Source organism: Balaenoptera physalus, assembly GCF_965194825.1.
Source record: "Balaenoptera physalus genome assembly, chromosome: 1".
Classification (NCBI taxonomy): domain Eukaryota; kingdom Metazoa; phylum Chordata; class Mammalia; order Artiodactyla; family Balaenopteridae; genus Balaenoptera; species Balaenoptera physalus.
In genome coordinates, this window is record NC_138882.1 from 109,449,955 (window position 1) to 109,470,242 (window position 20,288).

Genomic DNA, 20,288 nt, shown 5'->3' on the forward strand with positions numbered 1-20,288 from the left:
AACAAACATCAAGATCCTACTCAAGTACTTTCTACATAATGATACTAAATATATTGCTAAGTCAAATGTACCTAGAAGCAAGAAAGCAACTCTTTCATGAAAAGAAATTTCTAAAGTGCTGAAAAATTTTAAAGTAAAATTTTAAAAGGCTGGAAAAGTAATCATACTCCCTATGTAAATCTTGACTGAGGATGCTTCAAATCTATCTTATAAACTGTTGTTGCTACTGTTGAAAATTCCTGCCTTTTATTAACATATTCTTCCACTCATCAATTCATTCAAGCAGTAAACAAATATTTATGAGCATCTACACGCAAAGCATCCCTCTAGGATGGGAAGATATTGGTGAACAAAAAGAAATAGAAACTGCCTTTATAAAGCGTATAATCAGGTCAGGAACTAAGGTAGAAGTAAAATTAGGTGTTCTTACCATTAACATTTCACTATAAAGCACATACTCATGTACGACAGGAAGCAGGGCCTCTGAGAGTCCAGACATCCGTTTTTCAGTGGCCTTACAGCATTTGTCAATGCAGCTGGCAACACCTTTTAGAGTATCAGCCAGATCTTCTTCTGATGCTGACCACAGAATATGAATTGGGCCATATTCTTTCATTTCATCAAAATATTCTAAAAAAATAATAAGTTCTTCAATTTACAGGAGTTTTCAAAATCCCTGTATTACAGACAATAAGAAAGGACCTTATTTTCTCATTGTGCACATGTTCTGTACATGAACATAAGAATATGGATATCATCTTTCATTAAATTGACCTGTCATCCCAAACTGCTTAACTGGTCCTTGAATGAAAACTTTCCAAGTGTAATCAATAATAACATGCTTTTTCATTCTCAAAAGTGCCCTGGCTTGGGAGATAAATTATATGATCACTGTATCTATCACAGACTTCTGCCTACCAAACAAACTATACCTGAATATCTCATAGGCAACATGACCTAAACAAAACATGTCTTCTTTTTCCTCTTATCCTGTTTACATATTCTCTTAATGGTAATTGCTTCCAGAGATCTAAGCCAAAAATGTGGGGTCATCCTAGACCCTAGACTCATACCTGCACAGAGCCAGTCAGCAATTCCAATATTTCTAAATCTCTATCTATCTATCTATCTATCTATCTATCTATCTATCTATCTATCTATCTAACCATCCATCCATTTACCTACCCACCAATCTACCCACCCACCCATCTTCCCACCTGCCTACCCACCCACCCACCTCTCCTCACTTCCACTGTCATCAGCATCTCTAACCTGCACTACTGCAAGGGACTTCTAACAATTCTCCCTCTTTCAATTTTTGTCACAGTATATGAACATTGAAGTTTCTTAGCTGAATTAGAAAGTCCTTTATGATCAGTCCCTACCTTGCCTCTCCAGGTCTAACTCCTCAGATTCTCCCCCAAAGATATTTTAATTCAAGCCAAAATAACTGCTCATTCATGAATATCTCATGATTTCTCCTAACTTAAACACTGCATGTATCTTTTAGTCTTGCCCTCTACCATTTCTATCATCTGACAAACTACTTCTAATCTTTTAAGTCCTAACACAAACAAATCTCTTCTGTTTCTGTTCCAAAGGCTTCTTAGATGCTTTGTCCTCAATGAGTCTATTATAATTTTATACTTCTATTAAAGCCTATCATAATTTAATACTTCTATTACCCCACTTTATTATAACTGCTTGCATAACTCACACACTCCTAGGCCATATGCTCCAAGACTCAACTGGGCAGTCTTATTATTTTTTTAATCTCAAAGCCTAATACATAATGTATTCAATAAATATTTTCATATCAATGAAAGAATGAATAACAAAAGACTATTCAATGCTTGATAAGCCAAAAATTTATCCAAAAATTTGGATTTCATTTTAAAATCTGAATATTTTTATATGTTTGCTTTCACACTATCAACTTTTAATGACAGATGGCTCTTTATGGTAGAGAATGCATGAGTAGTGAGTGTTTTTGGTCTAATATCCATATAAATACAATTAAATTCTCTATATTTAATCATCTTACTAGTCACTGGGGTTAGCTGAAATATGTCATATTGCTCTAAATTAAACTTTTTACTAAACTATTACAATTTCAAAAGTTTATATGATCAAGTAAACTAAAAAACACTTTAAAAATTTGAAAAAACAGAAATATTAGTTGTCACCTAAGGAAGATATTCCGTTTAATGACCACTAGAGCCCTTCCAAATTGCATCCTCCTGATCTAGGCCTATCTTTTATTTTAAATAATCGCCATACTAAACTAATATTTCTAGAAAATATTCTCCTTTATTTCTTTTCTCAATTTGTGTATATATCACAGTGTGTCATTAACCCTGCGTAGTATTTATTTTTATATAATAGAGCTTCCCTGAAATTCTAAAACTGTGCTTATACAGCACTCAAATCACATCTGTATGCAAACACTTAATGAGCTGCACTGTAATTTGTCCGTTAATATATCTGTTTCCCCAACTAAACTGTGAGCTCAAGGACAGGTACTATCTTAACCCTCCTTCAATCTTGAGCACAAAGCAGTAGCACAACATGTGGTCAATACAAATTTGCCTAATAAATTGGGGAACACAAATCAAAATCACAGAAAAAAACTGAATAAAAGTAAATCAAAAGAGAAATGACTCGTTATGATCATCAAATTCTTTATGATTTAAATATGAATGAAATGCCCGATATAGCCCTATATATTCACTCCTTGAAAATGAGAGCTCAAATTTATAAAGTCTACCACAAAACCCACTTTTCATTTTGAGCATTTCACAAATATTAGAGTATATCAAATATTTTAAAACTAGTCCCTTGCACTGGCAAATATAAAGCATATTGATATTCTACAGAAATCTTAAGTGTCAAGAGTTTCCAGGGGCCTCTATGAATTGCTATACCACTTAACTATGCATCAAGAATCTACTTAATAGACTTGGAATCACAGAACCTAGTTAGAACAACTGGCTTCTTGACATTAAAAGAAAAAATGACAAATGGTAAATACAAAGGCAGACCAAGAAGGCATAAAACAAATTACTAAACTATATTTAGTCACCACAATGACCTCACCAAGTCAATACATGGGAAAGGAAGTTAGAGAAAGGGCAATACACACTCAGATATAACAATTTTTTCTATATCTCTTTTAATAACCAATCAATTCTTGATAAAGCAGATTTTCCTACTACCAAATCTTATGTTATTCATTTATTTTTTTCAATCATTGAACAGATTTTAATTGAGCATCTACAATGTGTTAGGCACTATCTAGATACCAGAAATAAATCAATCCTTTTCCCTTTTTGTCCTGATGGAACTTACAGTTTAATGCGGGGCACAGACAATAAAGAAATAAACCATCAATGTAGGGACTTTAAGTAGTTCATCTCTAAAACCGATTTATATTAGGAAATATATTTTCTGAATTAGTCATCTATTTTTAATGTAGGTAAATGCAATCAGAAAACTAGCAAAAACTCATCATGGAATTAGAAAAAATCATCATGGAATAAATTCTTTTTTTTTAATATTTATTTATTTATTTGTTTGGCTGCATTGGGTCTTAGTTGCGGCATGCGGGATCTTTAGTTGCGGAATCTTGAGTTGCGGCATGTGGGATCTGATTCCTGACCAGGGATTGAACCCAGGACCCCTGCATTGGGAGCGTGGAGTCTTAGCCACTAGACCACCAGGGAAGTCCCATCATGGAATAAATTCTAACTTGAAAATAGGAAACAGGACCTATTTTCCCATTTATAAATCTCTGACATTGCTTGGACAGGCCTAATGAGTACTTGTCCCCCCATATAAAAATCACTAGAAACTGTGAAAACCCTATTTCCTGAAACATCACTTCTTTGATTAAAACTATAGTCCATGTTGAACATTTGAGACCAACTACATCCAAAATATTAAGCTCTTTATCACTATTATCTGTAAATGGGAACAAGACAGCTAGTGATCAATTAAAGCAAATGGAAACCGGCCATGACTACATTCAGAATCATTTACGAATCAGAAATTTTCACAATAGATCTGGGAAGAAACCACACTTTGAAGGTGAAATTCTAACTTAATGTTGTGTGATTCCTCTGTAAGGAGCTTGGAAGTTGCCACTTGGTCTTAACAAGAAAAATGCCAAGCAGATTGAAAAGCCAACTTTTTTTTGAATCTGTGAGAGAGGGGAGGACACAGGACAAACCATTGCCTGCAAGACTGGAAAGAAAGACACAAGGAATCTTGGCTTCCTGGAGCAGAGACACAAGAGGGGAAATCACTTCTGCAACCAGTGCCGGGCGGTAGGGAGACTGAAACTGTCAATGATGAATTGCTGGAGGCTCAGTATGGATAATTCAAAGAGTTGAAAACTCCAGAGGAACCCAGTCACCAGGGGACCCCCACAATATTGTGAGATTTACCCCCAAAAGCTTACACAGTAAATATCAGATAAAAACTACTTCTGCTTCCTGCAGGGGGTGGGAAAATGAACCATTTTGAAATAGTCTTCTTAACAAGGCCTGCCCTCGTGGGAAACTAGTTAACCAGAGCATAACCTGCTGGGGTATTGTCAGAGCCTAACTGACCTGGAAGGGAAAGACCCAACTTGAGCCCACTCTGGCCATCCTTACCCAACTAAGAGCGGGGAGGAAAAAAAACTGAACTTTTGTGAAGCTCACGGTCCAGAGGCACAGACTCACTAAAGGACTGAGCCCTAATCACAGGCCTCTAGAACACTTCCTCTCCCCAACACCTCACCACCACATTACTAAAGGCCTGTTTACTTTTATGAGTACATCATGTCCGGCTACCAAGAAAAAAATTACAAGACATACTAAAAGGCAAAAAAACACAATTTGAAGAGAGAGCAAGCATCAGAAACAGATGTGGTAGAGATGTTGGAATTATCAGACCTGGATTTTAAAACAACTCTGATTAATATGCTAAGGGCTCTAATAGATAAAGTAAACAGCATGCAATAACAGACAGACACGGTAAGCAGAGACAGAAATCCTAAGAATGACCAAAAAGAAATGCTAAGTTGATGTTGCCTTACCACACCAGCAAATGTAAAGATCCATCAGAAATCAAACAACTTCGAAATCACATTTCAGTGATTCTACATACCCCTTTCCTCCTTGTAAATTCTCTGAGATATTTTATCTATCAAATTTATTTTCTGGCTAAATATTTCAATAAAGTTATTCATTTCCATGAACTCCTCGGGGCGGCTTTTAACTCCTCTCATTGATAATGCAACCGCTCTGACCGTCTGCCCCATCCTGCTGAGTAATCCAGGCCCTTGCTTCTTGTGAGAAGAGAGTTCCTACAAACAAAAAAATAAAATATTCGTGATGAAGCAGACAATGATATTCCAAGCCCCAACAACAAAAAAGAAATCTAATTAGAAGAATAAAATAAAGATAATAAAAATGTTTCATATACGTCTTTTTTTTTTCATGTTAATTTGAAGCAGATGAGTTTAGGGTACAGTTCTTTCTCTAAATCTCAGTCTCCTTGATAACATTCCTTTTCAAAGTGCTCATGTAAAACATGTTTCCTCAGAGCATGGATCTTTCAAAGAACAAGGTTTAACAGAGGGAATCACACTTAAGGAGATTACTGGAGAAGATAAGAAGGATGATATGAGATGAAATCCATATTTTAAAACAGGAATTTAATAGAAAAATGATTGAGAAAAAGATTTCTTAGGGTCTAAGTATAACTACTCCCTGGAAAAAAAAACTGGAAAACTTCATTAATTCTTTAGTTATAATAATAGCTAGCATTTATTAAGAGCTTAATGTTGCAGGCACTATACTTGCATTCTTATATACATAACTCACAATAACACTATGAAGTAGGTTCTATTATTATCCTCACTGTACAAAAGAAAATAGAAGCTAAGGAAGGTGTGCTCAAGTTCCAAGAGCAATGAATTAGTGGATAAGGATTGGAATCCTTAGGGGCTTCACTGCTAAGCACTAACCTGCTTTGTCTACTTAAAGTCACTAGAATAATTGGTAAACAGATACTCCCTGACCATAGCTCTGCAACTAACTTAACTGGATAAACTGTGACACTATCTCCACTGGCTGACTGTCTTTGGAGAAAGGTTTTTAATAAGATATATAACTAGCTGTTTCTAGTTCTAGTTAACTTAGGAGGGTCAGCTACAGACTTGCAAAGTAGAAATGCTATAAAAGGATACACTAAAGTATTCCTTCAGAAGTATGGTATACTAAAAAAGAACACCAAGAAGGAGGACAAGGGATTCTGAGGATGGTTGTAGCACTTACTGAAACATAGGTTTGAGATCAAATAAAAGATGAAGAGTAGCATACACACACACAAAAATCTATAACAATGCTGACTACCAAATCCACAGATAAAAATATTATTATGTATTATTTACCCAAATATTAAATAACATATTATCTTTCTCCAGATCTTCTTTCCTAAAGGTCTTACACAAAATAATATATAAACTTGTTTATTTCCATGTCAATATGATTTTGTGTGCAAATAATAACAGATGCTATTCTTGACCAGGCAACACGTCTATCGAGGAGTGCTACCACATCATTCGATAGAGTAAACATGATCAGAAACGGCACAAGTCACAACTGGCAAGCTGTTACTGCAACTGCTGACTGCAGATAATGTTTCTAACAGCTTCTAAGGGTCTGGAGTCAGGCCACAAATTCATCTCACATAAGTCACATAGGGCTTCCAGACAGCAAGTACCGTCAAGATTGAGATGAATCACTTTTTAGCTTCGATCCCTTTAGCAACAACCGAGAGATAGAAAACTCAACACTGGTCAGTAAGTATTTAATATTGACCATTGTTCTACCTATCATCTTTCTTGGTGAGTTATATCTTCATAGAAGAAAAGAAAAGGAACATATAAGGTTTCTGTATTAGAAATTAGACCCCCTTCAATTAGGTAATTGAAGGGAAAGTAAGGAAATTGTATTATTTACCTATCTCTCCATCCATCCATCCATTTAATAAAATCTTTTATCCTAACTTGAAAAGCCCTGACCAATTACTACTCAAAACAGTGTCAATTTTTAAATGTTTATATATTTTCAGTATTGGCAATATATGCAAGGAGTACCCAGGCATTAAAAAAAATAAAAAATCAGCTACCAAGAGAAATATGAGGATGTATACGTGAGAAAGGTACAAGATTTTCATAATGTTTATATGTAGACCTGACACAGGGTTGTATCTGAAGGATCTCTCTCCAATGTTTAAAAACACATATTAATTCAAGGCCACTGCTACCTGATTTATAAAGGTAAATAAGAGGAAGCATACAACCTACTATACGTATAGATACTAAAGGATTATATGAGTATAAATTAAAATCCTTTACCCAAGCTTGTGCAGTAAGAAAAACTTTAAAGTCTTCATTAAATGTTAGAGTTGGATGATCAGCAATTCGGTTCAAAAATTTATGCAATGCCTTCCTGCGTGTCTCAATGAAGTCATCGTTAAAGCGTTCCACCATTCCTTTCACTATAAACTTTTCTGGCAACGGCTAGGGCAAAAAAATTTAAAAAGGTATCTGAGCATTATGTGGCACAGGATTATAAGGAATTCTACACTTTTTCTTTTTGGAAGATTATTTGAACGTGTGATCATTTCTTATAAAAATAATTTTTCAAAATTCACAACGCTAGAGCGAAACACTGTAAAATCTTAACACATTACAATAGTTTAAAAAAACAAATCTGTACATAGATTGAAAAGTTTAAAAACAAATGTTCCTAAGATAAATGAATTATACTGAATTAAAAGGTCTGAAATTGGGTGTTAGGCATTCTAACGATTCACAAGACAAAATGGCAGTTATTCTGTGAAAAAAAAAAATGTAAACTTACTGGAATAATCAGAGTGGGGTGTGCTTCTTCAAGTCTTTCTTTCAACCAAAGGAAATCTTGATAACGTCTCCTAACTTCAAATTCACTGGAGTCAAATTCCCCACGAGACGTCTGAAGAAAGTAGGAGAAAATAACAGCACATGCAATATAAGACAGAAGACATTTGCCTAATGTTATTTTAGACATTCTGAAATAAATGGGTCTCTAAGAAAAACTAACAAATTCTAATTATTCAGTGTTTGTCAGCCTGTCTTTTTTTTTTTTTGCAGACATCAATTCATGTAGCAGATGAAACAAAGCAAACTTTCCAGTATTCCCAGAAAGAAAGCAAACATCATGCTCAAATTTAAAATCCAAACTGAAAAAATCTGTCTTAGAGCAACCATCTGTCTTCCACAAGATTTTAACTACTATTATCTTTGGCATGACTTTCTTGCTAACAAGAAAGTGTGTTCTGAATTTAGGTTTCAAATATATTTCATTTTTCAAGATGATCAGAATTCAGAATTTGAGGAAAGTCCTATTTTTGCAACTTGGAAAATAACCTGAACATAACTGAGAAAAAAATGTTTTCCTGGAATTTGCTCAAATGAATTGCTTTGCTAAAATTTGCTTTTAGTATTTGAAAATTGTAACATTATACAGAGTGATTTTACCGCTTTTTAAAAATGTCATTAATGGAAATTTAATGTGAAAAGAAAATCTTCCTATCATTTCTCAAGGAATTCTGAGCTATATGCCTAAACTCCTAAAAACTAAGCAAATATATTAAAATATCTGTTCTTAACAAACTAAAAATCTATTCCAACACACATGACAAGAAGAACATGGGTAAAATATCAACCTCACTTCTATTACCTGAATCCCAAGCCAGATACAAAAATAGCTGAGATAATGCGCCCTCACCTATCATAAGACGAAAAGTCATTTATATATATATTTTTTTAAATTATACACAGTAATATTAAGTTTGAGATTTTCCTGGAGAAGTAAACATGGAATAAATAACACATTACATATTTCACATTCACCAGAAATATCAATCACCCACACAGACGAACACAATTGTAAAATTAAGCAGTTCAAGTCAAAATAAGATGCAATCTTAATTGTCATAAAATAAGGCTCACAAAAGCTATACTTGACAAAGTTTATTCTTTTAAAATGAATGTTTAGAATATCATAAAATATATCTTAGCAAAACATTCCCTTTTTAGCGGGAAAAAGTGGAGGTAAATGAGATGCAGAAGTCTAAGGAACTACATGTTCAAAAAACACTACAAAATCTAACTATTATGCCAAATGGTACAAGTTGTGGAAATGGTAAAAATAGGCAAACTAAATCTAGTAGAAACACAGTTTAACAAATATATATACAAGTTGGTATGTGTATATATATATATGCAAATACATAAACATGCATACATACATATGCACACAAAACATGTTTAGAGTCACTCATTAAACAACACTTACTGACACCTCCTCATACCTGGCACATACGTATAGGTTCACTACCCATTTCCAAGAAAATAAAATGGCATAACTAACAATAAAAACACTCAAACACTGGGAAGTTAAAGTAAGATTGAGCTTTACATGTCTTCAAGAATTCCCAAAACTTCAAGTAAACACAAAAGAAACTTGTATAAATTCCAGCAACAGAAAGATATAAAATCAAGTCAAATAATTGGTTGATTCAGTCCTCATCACTCTGCCACTGACTTAAAAGAGTTCCCTAACATACTACAATAACAGAAGAAAACAGAGGATAAGTACAAACCTTAAGGATAGTGCATTCTTTCTTCCTACTCTAAGACTTCATTGGACTTCTAAAGGGTTATGAGTTATATATTATCTGTGCTCCAAAATAACTTTTTAGAACACAAGTTCTTTCTAAGTTGGAAATTTGTCATCAAACCCTGTTATTCCTACTGTTTGGAAGCTTTATCTCTATCTTCTAATCTAGAATACAGTTTCCCATGGAAAGTAAATTGTGAATGGTGTTTCATGTCTGACCATAAGAGCTTGCATACTTGAAGTTTAGGACTAATGGACTCATGTGATCTATACCTCAAAATGCATTTATTTAACAAATACTGACCTTTGGTCAAGGGCAAACAGTTACTCTAAATTGGAGGATTTAGAAAACTGTTTTTGAGGGAAAATGAATCTCAGAATAAAGAATATACTTTAACCCCCGACTACATACAGGCAGGCATTTATGAGTTTGTCTTCATGATGAGGATGTAAGAGGACAGACCTTTATTAAACCTCTGAGTTCTTACTCCTACATGTCCTAAGTCAAGGCACATCTCTAATCTCTGAAACAGAAAGTACTTCTTTAGATCAGTCACCTCAGATATTCTAACCTGGAGAATAAAGGGTAATTTCCCATAAGGGGAACAGATGCCAGGAATGTGGGCTTCCTGATATAATTATTTACAATCAGGTCACCCTTAAGTGTTTCTAAGTAGGAGATTGCCAGTGTACATGTAGGTATATGAGCATGTGCATTTATCCTTTTTTTTCTTTTTATGAATGTGTATCTTTATTTTTGATTTTATTATTATTATTTTTAACATCTTTATTGGAGTGTAATTGCTTTACAATGGTGTGTTAGTTTCTGCTTTATAACAAAGTGAATCAGTTATACATATACATATATCCCCATATCTCTTCCCTCTTGCATCTCCCTCCCTCTCACCCTCCCTAACCCACCCCTCTAGGTGGTCACAAAGCACCTAGCTGATCTCCCTGTGCTATGCGGCTGCTTCCCACTAGCTATCTACTTTACATTTCGTACTGTATATATGTCCACGCCACTCTCTCACTTTGTGGCAGCTTACCCTTCCCCCTCCCCATATCCTCAAGTTCATTCTCTAGTAGGTCTGCGTCTTTATTCATGTCTTGCCCCTAGTTTCTTCATGACCATTTTTTTTGTTTGTTTTTTAGATTCCATATATATGTGTTAGCATATGGTAATTGTTTTTCTCTTTCTGACTTACTTCACTCTGTATGACAGAGTCTAGGTCCATCCACCTCACTACAAATAACTCAAATTCGTTTCTTTTTATGGCTGAGTAATATTCCACTGTATATATGTGCCATATCTTCTTTATCCATTCATCTGTCGATGGACACTTAGGTTGCTTCCATGTCCTGGCTACTGTAAATAGAGCTGCAATGAACATTGTGGTACACGACTCTTTTTGAATTATGGTTTTCTCAGGGTATATGCCCAGTAGTGTGATTGCTGGGTCGTATGGTAGTTCTATTTTTAGTTTTTGAAGGAATCTCCATACTGTTCTCCATAGTGGCTGTATCAATTTACATTCCCACCAACAGTGAAAGAGGGTTCCCTTTTCTCCACACCCTCTCCAGCATTCATTGTTTCTAGATTTTTTGTTTTGTTTTGTTTTTTATTTATGGCTGTGTTGGGTCTTCATTTCTGTGCGAGGGCTTTCTCTCTAGTTGTAGCAATCGGGTGCCACTCTTCATCGCGGTGAGTGGGCCTCTCACTATCGCGGCCTCTCTTGTTGCAGAGCACAGGCTCCAGACACGCAGGCTCAGTAATTGTGGCTCACGGGCCTAGTTGCTCCGCGGCAATTGGGATATTCCCAGACCAGGGCTCGAACCCGTATCCCCTGCATTGGCAGGCAGATTCTCAACAACTGCACCACCAGGGAAGCCCTGTTTCTAGATTTTTTGATGATGGCCATTCTGACCGGTGTGAGATGATATCACATTGTAGTTTTGATTTGCATTTCTCTAATGATTAATGATGTTGAGCATTCTTTCATGTGTTTGTTGGCAATCTGTGTGTCTTCTTTGGAGAAATGTCTATTTAGCTGTTCTGCCCATTTTTGGATTGGGTTGTTTGTTTTTCTGATATTGAGCTGCATGAGTTGCTTGTAAATTTTGGAGATCAATCCTTTGTCAGTTGCTTCATTTGCAAATATTTTCTTCCATTCTGAGGGCTGTCTTTTCGTCTTGTTTATGGTTTACTTTGCTGTGAAAACCTTTTAAGTTTCATTAGGTTCCATTTGTTTATTTTTGTTTTTATTTCCATTTCTCTAGGAGGTGGGTCAAAAAGGATCTTGCTGTGATTTATGTCATAGAGTGTTCTGCCTATGTTTTCCTCTCAGAGTTTTATAGTGTCTGGCCTTACAGTTAGGTCTTTAATCCATTTTGAATTTATTTTTGTGTATGGTGTTAGTGAGTGTTCTAATTTCATTCTTTTACATGTAGCTGTCCAGTTTTCCCAGCACCACTTATTGAAGAGGCTGTCATTTCTCCATTGTATATTCTTGCCTCCTTTATCAAAGATAAGGTGACCATACGTGCATGGGTTTATCTCTGGGCTTTCTATCCTGTTCCATTGATCTATATTTCTGTTTTTGTGCCAGTACCAAACTGCCCTGATTACTGAAGCTTTGTAATATAGTCTGAAGTCAGGGAGCCTGATTCCCCCAGCTCCATTTTTCGTTCTCAAGATTGCTTTGGCTATTCGAGGTCTTTTGTGTTTCCATACAAATTGTGAAATTTTTTGTTCTAGTTCTGTGAAAAATGCCAGTGGTAGTTTGATAGGGATTGCATTGAATCTGTAGATTGCTTTGGGTAGTAGAGTCATTTTCACAATGTTGATTCTTCCAATCCAGGAACATGGTATATCTCTCCATCTATTTGTATCATCTTCAATTTCTTTCATCAGTGTCTTATAATTTTCTGCATACAGGTCTTTTGTCTCCTTAGGTAGGTTTATTCCTAGATATTTTATTCTTTTTGTTGCAATGGTAAATGGGAGTGTTTTCTTAATTTCACTTTCAGATTTTTCGTCATTAGTGTATAGAAATGCAAGAGATTTCTGTGCATTAATTTTGTATCCTGCTACTTTACCAAATTCATTGATTAGCTCTAGTAGTTTTCTGGTAGCATCTTTAGGAATCTCTATGTATAGTACCATGTCATCTGCAAACAGTGACAGCTTTACTTCTTTTACAATTTGGATTCCTTTTATTTCTTTTTCTTCTCTGATTGCTGTGGCTAAGATTTCCAAAACTATGTTGAATAATAGTGGTGAGAGTGGGCAACCTTGTCTTGTTCCTGACAGTGGAAATGGTTTCAGGTTTTCACCATTGAGGATGATGTTGGCTGTGGGTTTGTCATATATGGCCTTTATTATGTTGAGGTAAGTTCCTTCTATGCCTACTTTCTGGAGAGTTTTTATCATAAATGGGTGTTGAATTTTGTCAAAAGCTTTCTCTGCATCTATTGATAGGATCATATGGTTTTTCTCCTTCAATTTGTTAATATGGTGTATCACATTGATTGATTTGCGTATACTGAAGAATCCTTGCATTCCTGGGATAAACCCCACTTGATCATGGTGTATGATCCTTTTAATGTGCTGTTGGATTCTGTTTGCTAGTATTTTGTTAAGGATTTTTGCATCTACGTTCATCAGTGATATTAGCCTATAGTTTTCTTTCTTTGTGACATCTTTGTCTGGTTTTGGTATCAGGGTGATGGTGGCCTCGTAGAATGAGTTTGGGAGTGTTCCTCCCTCTGCTATATTTTGGAAGAGTTTGAGAAGGATAGGTGTTAGCTCTTCTCTAAATGTCTGATAGAATTCACCTGTGAAGCCATCTGGTCCTGGGCTTTTGTTTGTTGGAAGGTTTTAAATCACAGTTTCTATTTCAGTGCTTGTGATTGGTCTGTTCATATTTTCTATTTCTTCCTGGTTCAGCCTCAGAAGGTTGTGCATTTCTAAGAATTTTTCCATTTCTTCCAGGTTGTCCATTTTACTGGCATACAGTTGCTTGTAGTAATCTCTCATGATCCTTTGTATTTCTGCAGTGTCAGTTGTTACTTCTCCTTTTTCATTTCTAATTCTATTGATTTGAGTCTTCTTTTTTTTCTTAATGAGTCTGGCTAATGGTTTATCAATTTTGTTTATCTTCTCAAAGAACCAGTTTTTAGTTTTATTGATCTTTGCTATCAATTCTTTCATTTCTTTTTCATTTATTTCTGACCTGATCTTTATGATTTCTTTCCTTCTGGTAACGTTGGGGTTTTTTTATTCTTCTTTTCTAATTGCTTTAGGTGTAAGGTTGTTTATTTGAGATGTTTCTTGTTTCTTAAGGTAGGATATTATTGCTATAAACATCCCTCTTAGAACTGCTTTTGCTGCACCCCATAGGTTTTGGGTCATCGTGTTTTCATTGTCATTTGTTTCTAGGTATTTTTTGATTTCCTCTTTGATTTCTTCAGTGATCTCTGAGTTATTAAGAGGTGTATTGTGTAGCCTCCATGTGTTTGTATTTTTACAGATTGTTTCCTGTAATTGATATCTAGTCTCATAGCATTGTGGTCAGAAAAGATACTTGATATGATTTCCATTGTCTTAAATTTACCAAGGCTTTATTTGTGATACAAGATATGATCTATCCTGGAGAATGTTCCATGAGCACTCGAGAAGAAATATTCTGTTGTGTTTGGATGGAATGTCCTATAAATATCAATTAAGTCCATCTTGTTTAATGTATCATTTAAAGCTTGTGTTTCCTTCTTTATTTTCATTTCGGATGACCTGTCCATTGGTGAAAGTGGGGTGTTAAAGTCTCCTACTATGATTGTGTTACTGTCGATTTCCCCTTTTATGGCTGTTAGTATTTGCCTTATGTATTGAGGTGCTCCTATGTTGGGTGCATAAATATTTACAATTGTTATTTCTTCTTGGATTGATCCCTTGATCATTATGTAGTGTCCTTCTTTGTCTCTTGTAATAGTCTTTGTTTTAAAGTCTATTTTGTCTGATATGAGAGTTGCTACTCCAGCTTTCTTCTGATTTCCATTTGCATGGAATATCTTTTTTCATCACCTCACTTTCAGTCTGTATGTGTCCCTAGGTCTGAAGTGGGTCTCTTGTAGACAGCGTATATACGGGTCTTGTTTTTGCATCCATTCAGCCAGTCTATGCGTTTTGGTTAGAGAATTTAATCCATTTACATCTAAGGTAGTTATTGATATGTATGTTCCTATTACCATTTTCTTAATTGCTTTGGGTTTGTTATGGTAGGTCTTTTCCTTCTCTTGTGTTTCCTGCCTAGAGAAGTTTCTTTAGCATTTGTTGTAAAGCTGGTTTGGTGGTGCTGAACTCTCTTAACTTTTGCTTCACTGTAAACGTTAATTTCTCCGTCAAATCTGAATGAGATACTTGCTGGGTAGAGTAATCTTGGTTGTAGGTTTTTCTCTTTCATCACTTTAAATATGTCCTGCCTCTCCCTTCTGGCTTGCAGAGTTTCTGCTGAAAGATCAGCTGTTAACCTTAAGGGGATTCCCTTGTGTGTTATTTGTTGTTTTTCCCTTGCTGCTTTTAGTATTTTTTCTTTGTATTTAATTTTTGATAGTTTGATTAATATGTGTTTTGGCATGTTTCTCCTTGGATTTATCCTCTATGGGATTTTCTGTGCTTCCTGGACTTGATTAACTATTTCCTTTACCATATTAGGGAAGTTTTCAACTATAATCTCTTCAAATATTTTCTCAGTCCCCTTCTTTTTCTCTTCTTATTCTGGGACCCCTATAATTCAAATGTTGGTGTGTTTAATGTTGTCCCAGAGGTCTCTGAGACTGTCCTCAATACTTTTCATTCTTTTTTCTTTATTCTGCTCTGCAGTAGTTATTTCCACTATTTTATCTTCCAGGTCACTTATCCTTTCCTCTGCCTCAGTTATTCTGCTATTGATCCCTTCTAGAGAATTTTTAATTTCATTTATTGTGTTGTTCATACTGTTTGTTTGCTCTTTAGTTCTTCTAGGTCCTTGTTAAACGTTTCTTGTATTTTCTCCATTCTATTTCCAAGATTTTGGATCATCTTTACTATCATTATTCTGAATTCTTTTTCAGGTAAACTGCCTATTTCCTGTTCATTTGTTAGGTCTGCTGCGTTTTTGCCTTGCTCCTTCATCTGCTGTGTGTTTCTCTGTCTTCTCATTTTGCTTAACTTACTGTGTTTGGGATCTCCTTTTCACAGGCTGCAGGTTCGCAGTTCCCGTTGTTTTTGGTGTCTGCCCCTAGTGGCTAAGGTTGGTTCAGTGGGTTGTGTAGGCTTCCTGGTGGCGGGGACTAGTGCCTGTGTTCTGGTGGATGAGGCTGGATCTTGTCTTTCTGGTGGGCAGGTCCACATCTGGTGGTGTGTTTTGGGGTGTCTGTGGCCTTATGATTTTAGGCAGACTCTCTGCTAATGGGTGGGGTTGTGTTCCTGTCTTGCTAGTTGTTTGGCATAGGGTGCCCAGCACTGTAGCCTGCTGGTCGTTGAGAGGAGCTGGGTCTTGATGTTGAGATGGAGATCTCTGGGAGATTTTCACCATTTGATATTACGTGGAGCTGGGAGGTCTCTTGTGGACCAATGTCCTGAACTTGTCTCTCCCACCTCAGAGTCAGAGCCCTGACGCCTGGCTGGAGCACCAAGAGCCTGTCATCCACACGGCTCAGAATAAAAGGGAGAAAAAAAAGAAAGAAAGAAAAAAGAAGATAAAATGAAATAAAATAAAATAAAGTTATTAAAATAAAGAATAATTAAAAAAAATTTTTTTAATAAAAAAAAGAAAGACGAGAGCAACCAAACCAAAAAAAAAAATCTACCAATGATAACAGGCGCTAAAAACTATACTAAAAAAAACAAACAAAAAAAAAACGGACAGACAGAATCCTAGGACAAATGGTAAAAGCAAAGCTATACAGACAAAATCACATACAAAAACATATACATACACACTCACAAAAAGAGAAGAAGGTAAAAAAATATATATATATCGTTGATCCGAAAGTCCACCTCCTCAATTTGGGATGATTCATTGTCTATTCAGGTATTCCACAGATGCAGGGTACATCAAGTTGATTGTGGAGATTTAATCCACTGATTCTGAGGCTGCTGGGAGAGATTTCCCTTTCTCTTCTTTGTTCGCACAGCTCCTGGGGTTCAGCTTTGGATTTGGCCCCGCCTCTGTGTGTAGGTCGCCTGAGGGCATCTGTTCTTCGCTCAGACAGGACAGGTTTAAAGAAGCAGCTGATTCGGGGGCTCTGGCTCACTCAGGCCAGGGGGAGGGAGGGGTACGGAGTGCGGGGCGAGCCTGCAGCGGCAGAGGCCAGTGTGACATTACAACAGCCTGAGGTGTCATGTGTTCTCCCGGGGAAGTTGTCCCTGGGTCATGGGACCCTGGCAGTGGCGGGCTGCACAGGCTCCCGGGAGGGGAGTTGTGGATAGTGACCTGTGCTTGCACACAGGCTTCTTGGTGGCTGCAGCAGCAGCCTTAGGGTCTCTTGCCTGTCTCTGGGGTCCACGCTGATAGCCGCAGCTCGCGCCCGTCTCTGGGGCTCGTTTAGGCGGTGCTCTTAATTCCCTCTCCTCGTGCAGCAGGAAACAAAGAGGCAAGAAAAAGTCTCTTGCCTCTTCAGCAGCTCCAGACTTTTTCCCGGACTCCCTCCCGGCTAGCTGTGGCGCAGTAGCTCCCTTCAGGCTGTGTTCACGCAGCCAATCCCAGTCCTCTCCCTGGGATCTGACTTCAGAAGCCCAAGCCTCAGCTCCCAGCCCCCATCTGTCCCGGTGGGTGAGCAGACAAGCCTCTGAGGCTAGTGAGTGCTGGTTAGCACCGATCCTCTGTGTGGGAATCTCTCCGCTTTGCCCTCTGCCTCCCTGCTGCTGCGCTGTCCTCCGTGGCTCCGAAGCTTCCCCCCTCTGCCACCCCCCGTCTCTGCCCACGAAGGGCCTTCCTAGTGTGTGGAAAGCTTTCCTCCTTCACAGCTCCCTCCCACTGGTGCAGGTCCTGTCCCTATTCTTTTGTCTCTGTTTTTTCTTTTTACTTTTGCCCTACCCAGGTACGTGGGGAGTTTCTTGCCTTTTGGGAGGTCTGAGGTCTTCTGCCAGCGTTCAGTAGGTGTTCTGTAGGAGTTGTTCCACATGTAGATGTATTTCTGATGTATTTGTGGGGAGGAAGGTGATCTGCACGTTTTACTCTTCCACCATCTTGAAGCTCCTCCTGCATTTATCCTTATAATCTTGGTGTCCATGAATGTAAATTTTTTAAAAAATATTTATTTATTTATGTTTGGCTGCATTGGATCTTCATTGTTGCGCACGGGCTTTCTCTAGTTGCGGCGAGCGGGGGCTACTCTTTGCTGCAGTGCGCAGGTTTCTCATTACCGTGGCTTCTCTTGTGGAGCATGGCCTCTAGGTGCACGGGCCTCAGTACTCATGGCACACGGGCTCCGTAGTTGTGGCCCGCGGGCTCTAGAGCACAGGCTTAGTAGTTGTGGCTCATGGACTTAGCTGCTCTGCAGCATGTGGGATCTTCCTGGACCAGGGCTCGAACCCATGTCCCCTGTATTGGCAGGCAGATTCTTAACCACTGCACCACAAGCGAAGTCCATAAATTTTTATAAAACTAAAACTTTCCCAGGGTAGCCATCTTTGAACCCCCTAATTTGATGGAGTACCCACGCTCATAAAATTCTGTATTTTTCTGTCACAGTATTTATAACTATAATTAATTAATTAAATATATAATTATTTAAGATCCATCACCCCCCTATACTGAAAACTCCAGGAAGGCAGGGGGTATGTCTGTCTTGATTGCTGGTGTAGTCTCAACATACCAGTCTGGTGCTTGGGACATAAGTGGCACTCAACAGAAATTTATTGAATATATGAGTAAATGAATAAGTGATAATAAGTGAATAACAAAGAAAATATTATGTTTGATAACACAATATACATCTACTAAATGTTTATAAATTTGTTCTGCAATGCATATTTTAGTATATATAGGTATAGTCTATATACTAGGATGGAGTAAAAGTAATCAGATGTAGAATAAAGGGACTTAGTTTATAAAAGTTAAGCCAAAAGATAGTTTGCCATAATCATATACAGATGCACAAAAGTATAATGAAAATCTATATAGTAAGGAAGTAAAGCAAACTGTCTAGATTTAAATCTTAGCTCAGCTAATGACTGTGTTGTATAACCTTTGGCAAGTTTTGAGTTTCAGTGGGCTCATTCACAAAATGAGGGTAAATCATAAGATCCAGGATTGTTGTGAGCTTCAGATGAGTTAAAACCTATAAAGTGGTTACAATATTGCCTGGCACAAATTAGTCCCACAATAAAAGTTAGTTTAACACACTATAATATTATCACTATCACTATTACTACTACTACTACAAGAGCAGTACATTTAAAATATGATGTAATATGGATAACTCATAAGAACTGTATGTCTGTGATTAGAATGAAGTCCATAGGGTGGCGTATAAAGTGTCTTTCTGAAAGAAACAAATGAGGGGAAAATAATTCAGTTCCACAAAATCTTTGCTAGAAAGGGTAATGAAAATGGATGATTAATTATAACAGTAGTAGCAGGAGAAATCTGGCTCTATTCTTAGCAGTGTGTGTGTATTAACACACTAAATATTCACAAAGACCGTACGAGGTTAGTACTGTTATCTTATTTACAAATGAGGAAACTAAGCATAGAGAGGTTAATTAAATAGCAAGGAAGGGGGGCGATCAAGATTCAACTCCATGCTCTCTTGCTCTACAGTCTCTTGATATGACTATGATACTATAAATTTCTTTACTCACTGACTCACCGAAAAGGTTAAATTGCTAACTTGCTATATCCCAAGGATTTTGTTTAGAATTATGGATAACTTAAGATACAATTACCTTCCTTGAGAAGCTCACAGACTCATTGGGAATAAATACAAATAAACACACAGCTAATGACCTACACACAGGTAGGTGACAATTACTGAATACTTATTATATGTTAGGCACCTTGCTAAGTGTTTTACATTGATTAGTTACCCTAACTTAATTCTTACAGCAACTCTACAGAACCAGGTTCTATTATCATTTCAGTCTTATAAATTAAAAAACAAAAAAACCCTGAGGCTTAGAAGGACTAAATATAGGCTTTTGATTTCTTTGCTACACTGACTGTGGTATCTTATATTCTTTAAGAGTTCAGTTAGAACACTGTGAACAAACAGAAGAAAGAGGACTCAGCTTGTGGGGCAGAGGTGGTGGGCATCATTTTGAATTGTATCTTGAAAAACAAACAGTAACTCTTCTGTCTGAAAGCGGGAAGGGCATACCAGACAGAAGAAAAAGCATATGCAAAGTCATGAGAGCAAGAAATAGCCTAGAATATTCAGATAAAAGAGGTAGTTCTCTGCAAGTGGAGAGCAGGGCTATTAAAAGTCGGGAGTAAGAGGTGAGTCATATATGGTATGCTGGCCCCAGACTGAGAAGTTGTCTATATATCATACAAAGGAGTCTGCACTTTGTTCTGTAGGAAGTGAGGA

The 20,288-nt window shown here is 36.9% G+C and overlaps 1 protein-coding gene across 7 annotated transcripts in view; it reads right to left on the minus strand.

Moving 5' to 3' along the window:
• The window catches only part of SNX7 (sorting nexin 7), a 101,451-nt gene that overhangs the window by 52,373 nt on the left and 28,790 nt on the right, over positions 1 to 20,288 (minus strand). For 6 of the 7 annotated variants that reach the window (XM_082477668.1, XM_082477673.1, XM_082477671.1 and 3 more), the window contains 4 exons: positions 7,917 to 8,027; positions 7,409 to 7,573; positions 5,152 to 5,350; positions 431 to 630 (listed from right to left, as the gene is read on the minus strand). In XM_082477668.1, the coding sequence (XP_082333794.1) occupies positions 431 to 630; positions 5,152 to 5,350; positions 7,409 to 7,573; positions 7,917 to 8,027 (675 nt within the window). The remainder of the gene's footprint in view (positions 1 to 430; positions 631 to 5,151; positions 5,351 to 7,408; positions 7,574 to 7,916; positions 8,028 to 20,288) is intronic. The other variant, XM_082477672.1, reaches the window with a different exon arrangement.